Genomic DNA, 18,424 nt, shown 5'->3' with positions numbered 1-18,424 from the left:
GGACAGCTATGAATTTCTCTCCGTATCCAAACATCTTCTCAGGAATTTTTTCTGTACAATATAGTCAATGTTTGGGAAACAATTCTTAATGATTATTTCATACTTTGCTCAATTTAAGTTTCTTTTCTTAAGTATTTATTGAATTATAGAGTAACTTAATATGCAGTGCTAATGTTCTCTAAATACGTTACAAGCTTTATGGGGATAAGGACCGTGCTTCTTTAAGCCATTATCATTTCCTGATACTGAGTTTTGAAAATGTAGAATTTATAAACAGTATTACTATTCAAAAAGCCATTCTTTAATTTTCTTTTCTTTTCTATTTTTATTAGATATTTTCTTCATTTACATTTCAAATGCTATCCCGAAAGTCCCCTTATACCCTCCACCTACCCTGCTCGCCAACCCACCCACTCCTGCTTCCTGGTCCTGGTATTCCCCTTTACTGGGGCATATGATCTTCTCGAGACCACGGGCCTCTCCTTCCATTGATGGCCAACTAGGCTATCCTGATTTGATTTTCTTATAAAATAAAGTCAAGCTACTAAATTTTGTTGTAAAAAATAGTCATTTAATTTAAAACTGGGTTAAAATTCTTTTATATTAACTTGTTTAGTATTGCTTTATCTTATACACCACAATGTAGTTGTATATAATGAAATAATACAATACTTTGTAAACGTACATTTTAGACTACTTAGATTAATAAACCAAAGTATTCTAAAATCTACCCAAATTATGTTTGCATATAGAATAATTATAACTTTTTAAGTAATGTTATTCTTATAGATGAGTAGATGAAATTAAAGAATGATCAACATCAACCACTGAATGAAAATAAGAGATCACAGAATGATCTAAAAATAATGTCCAGAATAATACCTGAACTTCTCTTTCCTCAGAAATAAAAGGTATTGACTTTCGGGATAGCATTGGAAATGTAAATGAGGAAAATACCTAATAAAAAATAATGAAAAAAAAAACAAAAAACAAACAAACAAAAAAGAAAGCAGGCTTAAAGAGCAAAGAAAAAACAAGCGGAATAGAAAATAATGGGGAGGAAAAGGAGAGAAAACGGGACAGATTACTCTGAAAAGCTGCTGATGTTGTCTTAATGGAGGCAAATACAACAGCAAGGACCAAGTGTTGTCATCTTCCAATACCAGCTTCGTGACTGCATACTCAAGGGGATTTGCTTTTAAGGAAAAAAAAAATAGTCGAGTAGTGGTGGTACATGCCTTTAATCTCTGCACTTGTGAGGCAGAGGCAGGCAGATTTCTGAGTTCGAGGCCAACCTGGGCTACAGAGTGAGTTCCAGGACAGTCAGGGCTACACAGAGAAATCCTGTCTCAAAAAAACAAAAAGAAAAAAAGAAAAAAAGAAAAAAGAAAAAAAGGATTAAATATAATTGCTGATGTACAGTAGCATACATGATTAGTCCTGGCAGAAGATTTCTATATAAAATAAATTCCAAGGAAAAGAGCTAAGAAAATAAAAGACAAGAGAGAGAGAGAGAGAGAGAGAGAGAGAGAGAGAGAGAGAGAGAGAGAGAGAGAGAGAGAGAGAGAGAGAAACCGCCAAAGTTTGTGAGATCAGCAGCATTGCTGGATACTTGTAGTAATGCTGAGTGATGACAGAAACAACATTTCAGAATATTCTCCATTTTGAGGCTCAGTAAGTATGTGAGGAAACAAGAACTCCATACGACCTATAATGGAACCAAGGATGATTTGGAGATCTGGCTTGTCACAAAAGAAAAGAGACACTTTCTTTATGTTAATTTGTTCTTATTAAATTGCCTCTTTTATATTAATTTGTTTACTTGGCATGTGAGCCCAACAAATGTGACTCTGAGTCTCGTTCAAAAACAAATTTCTGGGAAAGTTCCAGGAAACTGTTATCAGTCTGGAGCCTACCAGTACTAGACACTTGAAATGTTACAGTTTCCACAAGCTTGACCTCTAGCTGCAGGACTCAGCTGAAGTCTGATCTATGACCTTGATTTAGAAAAGGAATTCTGTCTTACTACCAATGCCAACAACCATAGTTTAGTTGGTGGTTGTAGCTGAATACCAGCAAGAGAAGTGAGCGGTTGTCTAAATTTGTACTTCCCTATAGTTTGGCAACTTTTGCATATCCTCAGCCCTGGAGTACTATAGACACACCACCTTATTTAACACAAGAAGCAGAAGGCTCAGAACGGAACTGACCCAGCAAGAAACAATCACCACACATCCCAGGACATCATGATGCATTGCTGAAAGCAAGAGATTTCAAGCAGCACAGTTTTCAATTGTAGCACACACATACCATTTTTATCTAAAAGTAGTTGGTGAAGTAGACTTTATTAAAATTTATATGTATCTCTTTAATTTTTAGATTTGTCCTTTTCAACAACTACTTAATTTGATTAAAATGAGAAAGAAGTTAAAAAGAAATACAAAGAGAAATAGGAGAGACAGCTAAATATATTAATTGTGATGTTTAACCTGTCTGTCACCTTGAGAGGTTGTGCACTCAACTAAGAGAGAGACTTCTGGGTGAGTCTGTAGAGCACTGCCATTCATGGCTGACTTAAAGATGGGACCCTCTCTTAGATGGGTGGCAGCTTTTATGTCACTGGTCCAGATAAAATGAGGTCCAATTTATACTTGCTTGCTTGCTTGCTGATTGATTGATTGATTGATTGATCGATCGATTGATTGTAATTTTCATCACATCTAACTCTGTCTGTTTCCTACACAACTCCTCCCATGAATTTAATCTCTCAAAATTATGACCTCCTTTGGATTTTTACTATACACAAACACACATTTGTATAAATACATCCTGTTCAATCTGTTCGTTGTTATTTAGATCTGCTGTAGTGCTAGTGTCCATAAAAACCCACATGAGGGGGTGTGCACATAAAAGTTATGTGCTTCTTCCCCAGAGGCCTCTGGGTGCCAGGTCATCACCCAGTGTATAAACATTATTCCCTAACTCAAAATGACAAAACGTAAGAAGGATATAAATTACAAATATTTCTGTGCCATGAATCATTGTTTACATGTGATTCTTTGCTACTTCTTTATGTGTTCCCTGAGTAGTGTGTGGTTTTCATTCATTTCATTTCTCAGCAATCATGGCTCATTGATCTCTCGTGTTCTTTCAGTGTGAGAAGGAATGAATGTATTATTAAAAAGATAAATAGATGGTAGATGAATTAATAAATGAATAACTTAATAAAAAAAGTAAAATTTCCAAAAAAAGGTTATCTTAACTTCTTGTTTGCCTTCCTGCTGATGAGTGCCTCTCTGACTGTTGCTGCTCTTGAAACCCTCTGCTGACAATGAACTCAAAAGCTGATCAGCTTTCCATTGGGTTCTGAAGACCACCAGCTCCATGGATTGATCTCAGATCATTGATTTAGTGGCTACCTGACCTTAAGCATCAGCTGCATGTAGACAACCCCTGTTAGATAATATGTACACTCCTGCATATGCTATACCTGCAAATGTTTTCTCAACTTATCTTTCATTAAAACATGTCTTATTTCAGTGATATTCCTTTAGAGAATGCCTATGAATAAAATTGTTAAAGTTATTATACAATTTTATCTGAACACAAATTTAATGTTTTCTTTTTCTTAGTCCAAACATTTGAATCAGAAGAACAAACTTTTTGATAGACCAGGTCATTCCAGAATTCTTTTCACACACAGAAGGTATGATATAATGAAACTGAAGATGAATTTAAAGTGATTGCTGTACTCAAATGGAAAGCATATTTAAAAACTTATATCTTCTGAAGTAAAACACAATTCTAAACCATAGAAACAAAAGTACGTGATAGAGAGAAATCGAAAGGTCATTATTCTGGATCAGTTATTATTATTGGAATTTTACAGTTAAATTATAGTATTATTAATATATTAAGTATAAACAATAATTTTTAGAGCTAAGGGAAATTTTTGCCACCCAATTTTAATATTATATCATGAAGTATGTTTATTTTGCATTATATATATAATATATATTATACATATTATATGTTATACATATATATAAGTTTATGGTCTATTCAGCATTTTTCTTTATTTTTTGTGAGTAAATCACATAGCTTTGTCCATACAATCAGCAACAATGTGACTTACATGAAATACTGACACTGACTGACTTTCATTTAGTTAGATAGGAGAAACAGTGCATACAAATTTAGAAAAAGGAAGGTGTGTGATTATGATTTAGATTAGTGAAAAGTGAAAGAAGCCATAAGAGGGAGTACAGTAAATATAGTATGCATAATTTTGTTAAACATGATTGTTAAAAGCTTTTACAAAAATTGAGAAATATTTTAAAATTTTAATTTTTGGTGATTCCATTTGCTACTAATTTGACTCTGTCCTTGGTTTTTAAGACACAGGCTGTAGCCAGGGCTGATTTGCAGCAGCAAAATAGTCCTCATCCTTCAGCCCCAATGCTAGGAACACAGCTGAGAACCATCATACCCATCTACAGTAAGTTTTATATAGATGGTAAATTGCTCTTCTATATGCTTTTCTACATCTCTAAATCAATATGCAGTTGTAATAATTTCTCAAACAATATAGTGTGCTAAGTACTGAGAAATAATAATGTGTGGAATAGACTCCAATGACCCAGCTAGCTCAAATCCTAAAATCCTGTCTAGGGTGCAAATTAAAAAAAAAATACAGACATATAGACACACCTAAAATGATGCTACCATGATCAATATATTGAAGAAAGAAATATACTCAAAATATCACAGACCTTAGAGATCAGTACATTTTCTGTTCAGTTATTACAGTCCCTGAAGTTATTGTTGCTTGAAGACCAACTACAGTGAAACAGGATAGACTATATGTGTTATAAATTCAATTATGTCAGAATCATGAGGAAAAACGTAGGAAGATATACAAAGGTAAGAAGAGGAACAAAAGAAGAATGGAGTGGAGGAGGAAGTGGAAAAGAATACCGGGAGGAGGATAAAGAAAAGGAACAGGAGAGGGTAGGAGTCAGCAGATTACAGTCATATTTAAAGTAGATAGGATGATAACTTTAGTATGAGTGGATTCTGAATAAGGTCACTCACACTGAGTCCTGGGCATGCCTCAAATCATATGTCACATTCTAGAGCTTCCCTGCACACCCTCATTCTAACCCTTGACAGCTGTATATTTCCATTTATTATCTTGGCCTTCAGAGCTTCTCTTCTATCTCTGATCATATCAAATCCTGCCCCCCTTTGACCTCTTCTTCACAATTCCTCCTCAGATTCCTCTCTCCCTCTGTCTCCCATGATTATTTTGTTCCTTCTTCTAAGTGGGATTGAAGCATCCTCCTTGGACCTTCCTTCTTGTTTAACTTCTTAAGATCTGCAGGATGTATCATGGGTATTCAGTACATTTTGGCTAATATCCACTTATCAGCGAGTACATACCCTGAATGGCTTTTTAAGTCTGGGTTATCTCACTCAGTATGATATTTTCTAGTTCCATCCATTTGTCTGTAAATATCACAATGTCCTTGCTTTTAATAGCTGAATAACTATTGATAAATGGGACCTCTTGAAGTGGAAAAGCTATTATAGGGCAATAGACACTGTCAATAAGACAAAATAGCAACCTATTAATTGGGGAAAGATCTTTACTAACCCCACATCCAGGAGAGAGAAAATATCAAAAATATATAAATAACTCATGAAGTTTGACTCCAAGAAACAAATAACCCAATTTAAAAATTGGGGGTACCGAGCTAAACTCAGAATTCTAAACAGACGAATAAAGAAATGTTCAATATCTTTAGTCATCAGGGAAATAAAAATCAAAATGACCCTGATATTCCTCCTTACACCAATCAGAATGGCTAAGATCAAAAAGTCAAGTGACAACATATGGTGGCAAGGATGTGGAGAAAGAGGAAGACTCTTACATGTCTGATGGATTGCAAAGTGGTACGACCACTCTGGAAATCAACCTGGCAGTTTGCCAGAAAATTGAAAGTAGTTCTACCTAAAGAGTCAGCTCTACCACTCCTGGGCATATAACCAAAAGATGTTCTACCATACCACAAGGACATGTGCTCTACTATGTTCATAGCAGCCTTATTTATAATATGCAAAAACTGGAGGCAACCCGGATGTCCCTCAACCAAAGAATGGATACAGAACATGTAGTTTAAAAGAATGTATCCTCGTGAAATGTGATGATCATTGAGTCATAGCCCTCCTGATGCAGAACCCCAGGGAATTTGCTCCAAGTTATTTTTTAATATTTATTTCAGAACATTATTTAGATTTGTGACAAAATTATATGTCTTCCTATATTTTTTCTCATTCTTCTATTGCCAATCAATCTTGAGGATTGTCTGTCTATAACTTTATTGACTAGTTGAACACTGTTATCTAATTGACCACATACAGTATCTTTCAATTTTGATATCTACTGTATTCACTTTTATTGATATCATTTTGCTAAAGAAGAATATAATATAATTCCAATTTGGGCTACTAACCAGAAGTACAGATATATAAAACATAGTTAGGAAGTAGTATGCAAATATATCTGAGATTTCAGACTTAAAACTCAGTAGTCAGAAATCATACAAAGTGCAAATGCACAAAAGCAAGAGTATAGACCAAGCCCATTAGCGAATGCTAATGTGAAATGAGTGCCTTCAAATTATTCCTTGTGCTCAAACAATGAGATATGATAGCATAATTCACATATATTATGTCTGGATTCTATAATCCAAACAAATGAAAATTGTTAATGGGAATGTGGAATGACATGAGCTAGCATTTAATGCTGGTGTGGTTTAAATATATTACAGGAGGACTGCAATTCTCTAAAGTATTTTTCTGTTGTTTCTTTCGTTTTTTTAAAAACTAACTGCAAAGCTACCATTTATGTTTATGTGAAAACCAGCATTAAACTTCTTACAACATTAGAACACACATTTAACCCTTACCATGAATTTAAAGTGTTATGAAGTTAAAGTAACTCTAATTTGAAGGTGTGAGGATAAGTACAATTTATGCAACCATGGGAAGCCACTTCAGGGAACAAGTGGTGTTAAAAAAAGAGGTAAAGGTTGGTTTAACAAACAGAATTATGTGGGAGGAGAGCCATAAGGAGGCTACCAGGAGTTGGTGGCACAAGATTAGGACTGGTGGATTGGGAGAGAAAAGCACAAAGATAAAAGAAAAAAAAAACTGTTCTGTATTGCACAAAATAGGAGCAACAATAATCTGTAAAGAAAATATAGTCAGAAATTTCAAATAGAAAGTGACTTTCTAAAGTAATGTTTGTGAACAATATGTTGGACATAAAAAGTAAAATGTTCTCAAGGGCTCAAGCCGATAAGAAATATGTATGGAATTACAAGCCACTTTATATCACAGTATTCTAGGATGAGCAAGATACTATTCACATTTCTAATCTCAGAATATGAAATTCAAATCCTGGCCATGAAAATATTCCACCAATATCTATATCTCAACAAAATGGTTCTTCAACTATAATATACCAAAGGGAAGGTTTGGGCTAGATCTTGGCCCCTTACACATATGTAGCAAATATGCAACTTGCTCTCCAGGTGAGTTCCCTAACAAGTGGAGCAAGTCCTAACTCTCACTCTGTTGCCTCCCCTTGGGTCCTTAGCCCCTTCCTTGGCTACCTTGTCTGGCCTCAGTGGGAAAGGATATGCCTAACCCTGCTGAGATTGAATGTGTCATGGCAGGTTGGTACCCATGGGGGTCTTTCCCTTCTCAGAGTTCTTGCAGAGGACTAGAGTTCTGTTATCAGTTCACAAGTCCTTCACTTCTCTCTGTCTTCTCAAGGTCTGTCTCTTATTCTAGCCTATGTGGCATTCTGCTTATGTGCACACAAATATTGATAACCATTCACATCCAAAAGTCCTAATTACAAGCTAAACTAAAATTATAAAAATAATGCTAAATTGTTTCTATATATTAACATTTTTCTACAAAGTTTGATTATTTTATGAACTAAACTAATGAAGTGCTGGAGAGACAGATAGGCAGTTTAGACCACTCCCTGCACTAGCAGAGGACCTTAGTTTAATTAGCATCTTAAGTGATTGACAGTTGCCAAAATCTCCACACACAGAAGATCCAAACCATATTCTGACATCTTCTGACATCTGTGGGCACTTGTCATGGTTTACATGCAAAGAAGCAGGCACATATACATATACATAAATATAAACACAGATTAATAAAAAGTGAACCCAAATGATTTTGTTTTTGAACTGAGGAAATTATTGATTTTTTCCTTGCTGTTGTTAAAGACGACAAAAAATGATGAGACCAGAAAAATGATATTCCTTTTGAAAATTCATTTACATTTTATTATAACTATATTTCATTAAAATGAAGATTCTTGTTCATCACTGATTATTTTATCAGTTTCCAGCATGGCTGCAAATTTTATTAATTTGCTGGTGTCATGAATGTAATGAGTCATTGTTAATTGAAGTATCAATGTTATAAATCAACTAAGAAAAACCAAAAGCACTTTATTTTAAATAATTACTTCATTCGTATATGATAAAAATTAGCTGCAAATGTTTTTATTTTCTCATATTTTAAACAAGTAATTATCACAGATTAATATATACAATTTTCAAGATTTAAGCTATAACTTTCCCTATCATTTTCCCTTTCTTTAATCATTATTGATATTATAGATAATTTATTGCTGAGTGGGTTATTATGTCATATTTTACATTTTGAGATCATTTTACACAAACTTTGAGATGAGTGTATTGTGGTTTTTGTAATCTTTAAATTATAGTTTGTGGCTGGGCGTGGTGGCACACGCCTTTAATCCCAGCACTTGTGAGGCAGAGGCAGGTGGATTTCTGAGTTCAAGGCCAGCCTGGTCTACAAAGTGAGTTCCAGGACAGCCAGGGCTACACAGAGAAACTTGTCTCAAAACAACAACAACAACAAAAAACCAAAAACCAAAAACCAAAAAACAAATTATAGTTTGTGTGTGTGTGTCTGTGTGTGTGTGTTTGTGTGTGTGTGTGTGTGTGTGTGTGTGTGTGTGTGTGTGTGTGTTGGGTGTTGGGTATTGAGATGCCTATGGACATCAGAGGGCCATTTGCAAGCTTAGTTTACTCAGTTCACCTTGTGGAACCCGGAGCCCTAATCAGATATTCAGGCTTGGTTGTAAGGTCCTTCACTCACAGGGTTTTCTCTCTGGCTTGAGTATATCGTGAATAGTTTTAACATTTACTGTTTGTGAAGTTTCTTCTAATTTAATTTCCTTTCGAAACTGATAATTATCCCTGATAATGTCTTGTTAGTCAAATTTCTGAATGTTTTTGTTCAAACAATAATTCAGGGTAAACACAGAATTTTCTCTATCTATCTCTCTATCTGTCTATCTATCTATCTATCTATCTATCTATCTATCTATCTATCTATCTATCTATCTATCTATCTATGCACACACACACACACATATATATATATATATATAAACCTACATATGTATATATACATATATATATACACACATATATCTTATAATTATATATGTATATATTATATATAATATATATTATATAGATATATCCATATATCTTATACATATGAACATATGTATATGTGTTTATATATATTATATGCTGATATAATGTTTACATTTTTAAAGAGTATTTTTCAAATGTACTCCAGTTTGCCTTTTATGTGGTTACATGGTTACAATCTATGCTGCCTGCCAGTTTTTTCTCTATGAACGTTCAATTTTTCTCCTTCTGGGCTGTTTCTAATTCTGTCACTAAATGAAACTCATCCTACCACTGACTTTATGTGTATCTTATGACTTTAACTATAGACTGAATTTAAATGTCTTATATAATATTTTGCAGCGTTATAATTCACCCTATATGGTGTCACCCTGCTGGAGTATATTATGTATGAATGAGAACCAGTGTGTAATAGGTTTGAAGATTACTGTATCCGGAACTGGGAGATAATAAAAGCACTCTGTTCTTTTCTGCTTTGGAATTTCAGATAAGAGTACTCATAAGTAGCAGAGATAAAAAGAGAAAGCAAGAAATAATTCAAATGCAGAAGCCAATGCACTACTCTGCAGCAATTCTCAATAGTGTTATATATAGAAATCAGATCGGTCATTGTTTCCCAGCCTGCTAAATAAAACTAGACCGCTGGAATGGCATGCCACTTGACCTCCAGGGCGTCCACAGCAGTGTTTAACAGGCACAAAGGGAGTACTCTTGCAAGTATCTCCTGTTTACATGCCAGATTCCCCTGCTAGTTCACACAATGTTCAAAAGGCACAAGTCCCTGGAACGCAAGAGGGAATTGTTATTCCAGGGACTTCCACAGTCCACAATGAAGAATAATACAAGAAATTTCCACTCTTTGTCACAACTTGTACTCTCAGCAGGCCCGCTCAAAACTACTACAGCAGTCAAACATTCAAAAACGACTCACTTTGAGATCGAAATACTGGATGCTCATACAAGAAAACAAATATGTATTGTGGATAAGGTAAGCTTTATTTAATCTTCTTAAATGTTTCATGTTAGCATATATTATTAACTTATTAGCAAAATTATTAACTTCAAAATTGAATGACAGGACTTTGCTAAATGCATTACTAATCATCAAACTTAGTTCTTGAGTGAAGAAGTTGCCTTATATACTGATTCAAGGAGAAACATTTGCTTAATTTTCATATTTACCACAAATAATCATTTTAATTTCTGCTGTATTGCCTATAATCCCTAAGTAAAAACATTTATAATAAAACACAGATTGCATCAAAAATTTTTCTTTTCATGCTTTTATAGCAATAAAATGTACACCATTTTAGAAGTGCTTGTAGAAAATAGAAAATAGAAGTAATAAAAGTTAAAAGTATTTAGTATGTGTCCAAATTGTAAACGTTTTAGTATATTTTAGTATATTGTTTTTGTTGTTTACTTTTCTAAAGATTTTACCTTTTTAAAGAGCAGTCTTTAAAGTCTTAAAGAATACAGCTTTTTAAATGTCCCCTTTCTCTGCATCTGTAGGCACAGATGTTTCAAGAAGAGTGCTGTAATCTGTATATCTTAGATCAGAAAAAAATGAAATATGAAAATGTGTTTATTGAAGATTAAAGGGCATGTATCATACACCAAAATGTTTTTCATCTATTTGAAAAGGCAGCAACTTCAATTCATTACAGCATTGATATTTTCAAAAAAGTTATGTATTTTGTTTTATAGAAACACTAGTGGGTGCTTTTTGTATAAACAAAATATGCAATCACTTATTCTATGTAAGCATACTGCAGGTGGATTGCTAGGTAACAGCACTGTTCACTGCTCTTCATAACTGTCAAAACATTATATATGTTCAAATTTACTAACTGTAATGGCAATCATTTACAACTTAAACAGAATGATTTACTTTTAGGTTAAAAATATTAGAATGTTATATTTTAGTGCAGGTCACAAGTAACACTAAGGACATTCTAACCATCAACTTGTATATAGTTGGAAATCTTATAAATCTATATTTCTGTAAGTGAGAAATATGTTTTATGTTAAAGAAAATTTGATATATAGGTTCCATATAATATGTTTTGTGTTTAATACAAAAGTCTTTTCTTTGATTTTTTTTTCCAACATTACTTTCAGGAATAGAAAATAGTTATAAGTTTTAAGTCTTCTCAGAAACAGCTGACATTTGCAACATTTGCCTATTAAATGTCTGAATGGATAAAAAGTTCAGAAGAGGTAATTACGCAATTAACAAATGGCAGAGAGTAGAAGAACTGTTCCATTAAAATAAGAAATGTAAACACTTGTTAATTATTATTCTCATATCTGATATTGTCCTTGAAGAAATGAGAATAACTTTCAGTTTCATAGATATTAATTCAATTAAATAGGAAATATCAGAAAGCTACTGTCTTAGGAATTTCAACTGTAAAATCCTGGTGCTCACATCTGAGTTGTATTATTTTATAGAAATAACATTTTACTAAGGGGTTTACTTTGAGCTCCTCACGACCCTATTTCTTATTTTCTTTCATTACTCTCTTCTTTTATACCCAATTGCTCCACTGTTCTTTTATTTATTTATTTATTTATTTATTTATTTATTTATTTATTTATTTACTTTTCTTCCTTATGGTAAAGTCAGCCCAGAGCACAGTGCATATTGTGCCAGCCCCCTACTACAAGCTGCCACGCCCTCACACATGCTATAAGACTGAGGCATATTAATTTAAATCTCTGATTTTGCATTATTAGGAGGAGTTGCTCTGTAATTATTTTTGTTTGTTTGTTTCCTTTTATGCCATAAAATGTTTCCATCATGATGAAGATACATGAAAGAAACAAGATATGGGTAAAGGTACATTTTCGGTTGTTCTTTAATGATTTCAATTAGTTTGAAATTTTAATCATGACAGCTGATATTGTTTGCTAGTTTTATGGTTTTTTTTGTCTTTCTCATGAAAAGTATAGAGTAAATATAAAATGTTCCATTTCTCTTATTAATATTTTTCAAACCCAACTCTTGTTACTCTCTCTGTTTCTCTTCTCTTATTCTATTTATGTCTAAGTCACTCAGGCCTTTATATTCCTCAGTTCTCAGAAGTGGAACTTGCAGAATCCAGAGCATTGGTGGCAAAGACCCCCGAATCCCAATATGTCACAGTGGGGTTACAGCATGTTCTATTATTAATCAATTAGAAATGTTCTCAGGATACTTGTGTTTATCTACAAAACCATTTTATTTCTACAGTACTTCTTTAGCTTTAAAAAAAATAATTTATTGACTTTTGATCTCTGTTGATTCATCATTGTCCAATTCACTAGATATATATGGTACAACCTATCATCTATCTATCTATCATCATCATGGTCTCCATCATCTTCTATGTAGCTGTATCTTTTATTAGACCTGCCTAATTTAGCATATCTGAAGCTGATAATATATGAGGCATCTTAGGGCCGTTCCTAAAACATAATGTGAACAAAGTTACTTTTTAATTATACTCATGATTTGGAAAGACAGTATTTGTTTGTACAAACACTAAGAAAAAAGGCTAATACATTTATTTTATTATGATAAATGTATGATTTGAAGAGATATTTTATGTATTTAGTTTAAAATATTATTTTCAAATACCAGGAGTGGGCTCTGTGTAGATCTTGCACTAATTAGCTTCCCTAGAGATCTCCAAGTAAATAAACGGAAACTACCCTTCAAATAACTCTCTAGATACTCGTGGGAGTCATGACTCATCCCTTAATCTCATGCTCCACACACCATCCATCTTCTTGACAATACCTTCAAAGTCTATCCAGACAGTGACAAATCCCTGCCACTTCCACTGCCAGCTTGCTTAAATCTGCAGCCTGCATTTGTCATTATCGCCTACAGTGGATTCCCTACATGGTAACCAGAGCTAGCTGTTACATTGTGTCAGATAATACACTCCACCTGGTAACTAGGCCATGCCTTCCTTTGGATTTCCCTGTCACATTTTCCTCCAAGGCTATTTCTAATGTTGAGCCTTTAATGTGTTCCAACATGCCTTTCTCCCATATTCTCTACAAGTGTTACTCTATGACATTGTGTTTACTTTTATTTCATTGTTTGGTCTGATTACAGTATGTTGGATTCACAAACTGAGTGGGTTTACTATTTCTTTCCCTTCAACTTCTTTTGCATTTAGACCAATGCTTGGTACAGTTTTAATGGCTAGGTGGTTAGTAAGTGACACCCGTTTCAAAACAAGAGCCTGGATATTGCTCTCCTTTTCTAAAGTTATAGGTTTAAATTGGAGTATTATAAAACATTTTGTGATTTCCTAGCTGTAATTAAGGTAAACTTATTCCCACATGAAGACATTTCTTGACATTGGATAAAATTTATTTTTATTTATTTTTTAATTTTTTAAAATTTTATTTAATCTTGTTTTTTTACACTCCAGATTTTTTACCCCTCCCAGTCAACTCTTGGACTGTTCTACATCTCATACCTCCTCCCTGCTCCCTGGCTTCACGAGGATATCTTCACCCCCCACTCCCCACCCACCTCACCAGACCTCTATACTCTCTGGGTCCTCCAGTCTCTTGTGGGTTAGATGCATCTTCTCTGACTAAACCCAGAACCTGAAGTCCTCTGCTGTATATGTATTGGGGACCTCATATCAGCTGGTGTATGTTGCCTGGTTGTAGGTTCAATATCTGAGAGATCTCTGGAGTCCAGGTTAATTGACACTGCTGATCCTCCCACAGGGTCACCCTCCTCCTCAGTTTCTTCCAGCTTTTCCCTAATTCAACCACGGGGTCATCAGCTTCTGTCCATTGGTTGGGTATAAATACAGTCGATAGTTAAACCGTAGAAAATTGTATAATATTGGCAAAAGCTGTCATAATTTTCTTGGATCATCTAGTGATGTTTATTAACGAACGGTTTTTTATGAATAATAATAAAACAACATGAATAATGTCATTGCTAAGGGATTGCTGGAACACCAAAATATAAGACACTGCATAAAGATAATTTTAAGGAAATGGTGAATCTGTAGCTCTTAGCTATTGTCATTGGCTCCTATATTTAAAAATGCCAGAAGCTTGCCTGATGCTAAGTCACTTATTCAAGAACAGAGCAAGGGCATAAAGCACTGTGAGTGATAGATAGTCCAGGGTCTTCACATTCTGTTCTCTTTATCTTTATTCAAAAGAGATGGAGGTTATTTTATTCTTCTCTTTACCCTTAGTCCCCAAGAGAATCTTTCTAATTGTCTCATAAAAATAAAGCACAAACATCCCTCCAGTGGTGCACATATGACCTACTGCTACAGAACAGTAGAGATGACCTTAGAATTAGAATCCCTTAAATAGTGTATCTTTAGATACTTTTTACAAAATTCTGAGAAAATTTAATACTCTATGTAGTGCCAATTTAAATACATCTAGCAAATTATAGCCAGTGTGTTTGTTTGTTAATATTATCTGTTCTAAAATGGTTATGTATTATTTTTTACAGAGACTTCTGGGTTTATTTTTAAATTTTTACATTTATGTCACTAACAGGTCTTGCTTCTTTTCTTCTATCCCTTACCAGTACCCCCTTTCTTCCACACTCACTTTTTTCTGCTCAGTTCTCTTCCTTGCATTTTCTATGATATAGAAAGATACAGCTAGCAGGTTATGAATATTTAATTCAGACATATCAGAATGTTATTAGAAAGCTGAACAATTTTTAATTGCCCAATATATCTTATTTCTAAAAAAGGGAATACTATCAATTACCCTTTATAGTATAAAAAACACTGAAATATATATATTTTCCCACTAATAGATATAGCTTTAGGATCTTGTGTAGTTTATGTTTTGACATATGGGAAATAAAATAGCATTAGTTAAATTGTACAAATGAATAAAACATAAGCCTTAAGCCAGTATAACAGTAAATTAAGACTTAATACCCCTTCAATTTATTCTATTGAAAATAGATTCTTCTCTCAAATAATACATCCTGGCCCACATTTTCTGCTCTCTCAGTACTTCTAGTCCTCCCCTATCTCTACTCTCTCCCAGATCCACTCTCCCTCTCTTTTTACTTCACAGAAGCACAGGCCTCTGAGAAACATCAACCAAAAAAGGCAAAACAAGATACAATAAGACAAAACAAATCCCTCATATCAAAGCTATAAAAAGAAACCCAAAAATTATTGAAGTGATGGTTTCCAGTTTAAAGTTCTATGCCCTTTTTATTTGATATAACACTACTGCATATTTATGGGTATGGTGGGCTATTTTGAGAGATGTATGCATTGTATAATAGTATATCAGGCTAACTGGCATATCAAATCAATAGATACTGCACATATATGGAATATACATGTAATATATATATATATATATATATATATATATATATATATATATTAAAACAATACAATAAATGCTCAGGATAATTTTGTATATAAAATCCCCTTTTATATATTTTTAACTACTTGTGCTTTATTAGGTGTATTCAACTTGATTTGTAAAAACCTCCAAAAATTTTAATCTTAACAACTATTTAAATTCAATTTTAAACCCAATTGACCAACAAATATCTCCCTTCTTCATCAACCTGTTAATGACAGGGATCATCTTCATAAGTTTAGTTGTTATATAAAAGATTTTATTGTGTATATTTAACTAACTTATGTCTACATTTACATTTAAATATATTATTACATAAGAAAAATATTTTATTGCTAAACTATATATTGGCTATACACTGATTGTAAATCTATACAGTGACAAGGTATTCATGGAGGACTTAGCAATGTGTTAAGTTGGCGCCCTCCTTGAAGACATAGTATTTATATGTATATGATGAACTGTGAATAGCAAACTGGATAAATAGAAGGGGATATGATAATCTATGAAGTATGTTTGGTTGACTATGGAGATAGATGGAGAGGGCTGCAAACAAGATGCTGGTTCATGTCCTCGAGCAGTTCCAGACCATGGATTGATATAGCTTACTGTCTTAAATTGAGAGATTTGTTCGTTTTCTTTCAATTTTTTTTTTTTTTTTTTTGCTCAGACACGTAGAAAGGCCAACATGCATGCTAAAATGTACATCATACCTACATATAATAATATATTAAAAGTAGAAAATACTATAAATATTCTTCGTACCAAATATTCTTTTCTGAACTGACCAGAGTATGTTAGGTGGTTGTTTGAGGGGAAATCCTGTCTGGAATTGATTTATCAGTCAATACTGGAGGACCTTTGTGAGAAGTCTTTATTTTGTAGATAGATCTTTGAAAAAAACCTGTCCTAACTCAATCTTTCACTCTGCTCTCATTTACCAATAATAATTTTATTTTAATTAGTATGTACATGCTCCTCCTCTCTGTGTTTGTATGTGTGTATTTGTATGTGGGTGCAGGTGCAAGTGTCTGTGGAGAGCAGCAGTTTCAGAATCCTGGATGGAGAGTTACACATACTTATATACTACCTTACCTGGATATTTGGAATCAAACAAGGACAATATAGAAGAATACTATTGGGCTAAACCATCTCATAGGGCTAAATCATCTCTCCAGCTTATGTTCTGTCATCATGACTCTGTCATTTCTGCTGCTTGGATGCTGCCAAAACCAGTACTGCATGGGAGAAATTTACCTCTTGGCAAGTTTGTTTGACAGCTTGAGGAGCAATGCTGGCCATCTGTGTGCAATTTCCTCTATGAGTTGACCCCAAGGAAGTACTTCCCAGAAGATTTCATTGTTGATGATACTGGTCTCTTACTAATCACAGATGGTTTTTTGAGTCCAACTACCAAGTAAAGGTTTTGTGTCTACACTCCCCATTTAAATACAAATGGCTCTGATAAAATCTGGAAGGAATCCCAAACTTCTCTCTAAAACTTGATATGCCTGGGCTCCAATGTCTTCATTTCTTTAGCCATTCCATCTCCAAACTTTCCCCAAAACAGTCAATTAAATTTTCAACATTCAACAGCCTCTTCAGCCAAAAGCATTCAAATACATCTCCCTATCCAAATCAACATGGCCAATTATATGAAGGTATACTCATTAAAGTTTGTTGAATTATCTATTGTCAAACTCAAAAATATTTTGCAGTGACATAATCCTAAAAAAAGAAAAAAACTAGAGCTCATGTTTATCTTCTCCTTCAATCATGATGTTCTCTTTTATCCTCTGCTTTCCTGCTTATCTGGACTTGCTTCAACAATTATTCATTCTTCTGTTTTAATGGGCTCTTCACTGCAAATTTAATCACCCATAGATTAAGAATTACAGAAAAGGTGCCTCCATACAGTACATTTATAGTATACATGCACAATCTTTGTTGTTATTATTCTCTGAAAGCTAAAGCAGTTATTTACATCTCATCTGTCATACATTAGGTATTTAAAGTAACTAAATGATGGATCAAAGTAAATGAGAGGAAGTACGCGGGATTTTTGTGAACATCATACTCACTTGATATAAAAGCTTGAACATCAATGAGTGTTGATTTGTGAGGAATTCCTGGAAACTATGTAAGGGAAGACTGCATACTGAGTATATCATAGAAGTGAGTCACAGTCTCAGACCCTAGGTTGAAGTCACACTGAACCAGAGAATTTTCATACTCTTCAGATATCCCTATTATTGAAAAAGACATGCACATGTCATTTGACACAAGTAAAGACAATAATTATTTTTTTAAATGAACATGGTACTTGATGAGTTCAACTAAAGTTTTTTTTTATGTTATTGTTTTTGTTATGTTTAATTTGTTTTGTTTTATTTGAGATAGGGACTAGGCAATTGCTCTACTCCTGATCTGAATCTCCAACTCCAAGACTGTAGAGTGTCCTGTGTGTGTGTGTGTGTGTGTGTGTT

General features: G+C 33.8%; 1 protein-coding gene across 2 annotated transcripts in view; it reads left to right on the top strand.

Moving 5' to 3' along the window:
* Nucleotides 1-10,215: 10,215 nt before the first annotated feature.
* Tecrl (trans-2,3-enoyl-CoA reductase like) overlaps nucleotides 10,216-18,424 on the top strand; it is a 90,625-nt gene continuing 82,416 nt past the window's right edge. The window contains exons 1-2 of one of the 2 annotated variants that reach the window (XM_029477523.2): nucleotides 10,216-10,548; nucleotides 12,373-12,402. In XM_029477523.2, coding sequence (XP_029333383.1) covers nucleotides 10,321-10,548; nucleotides 12,373-12,402 — 258 coding nt within the window. In that variant the 5' untranslated portion in view covers nucleotides 10,216-10,320. The remainder of the gene's footprint in view (nucleotides 10,549-12,372; nucleotides 12,403-18,424) is intronic. The other variant, XM_021163921.3, reaches the window with a different exon arrangement.

Source organism: Mus caroli, unplaced genomic scaffold (assembly GCF_978045245.1).
Source record: "Mus caroli unplaced genomic scaffold, Mus_caroli_1 scaffold_4, whole genome shotgun sequence".
Taxonomy (NCBI): Eukaryota; Metazoa; Chordata; class Mammalia; order Rodentia; family Muridae; genus Mus; species Mus caroli.
Note: the sequence above shows the minus strand (reverse complement) of the source record. Positions and strands in the feature narration are given on the sequence as shown.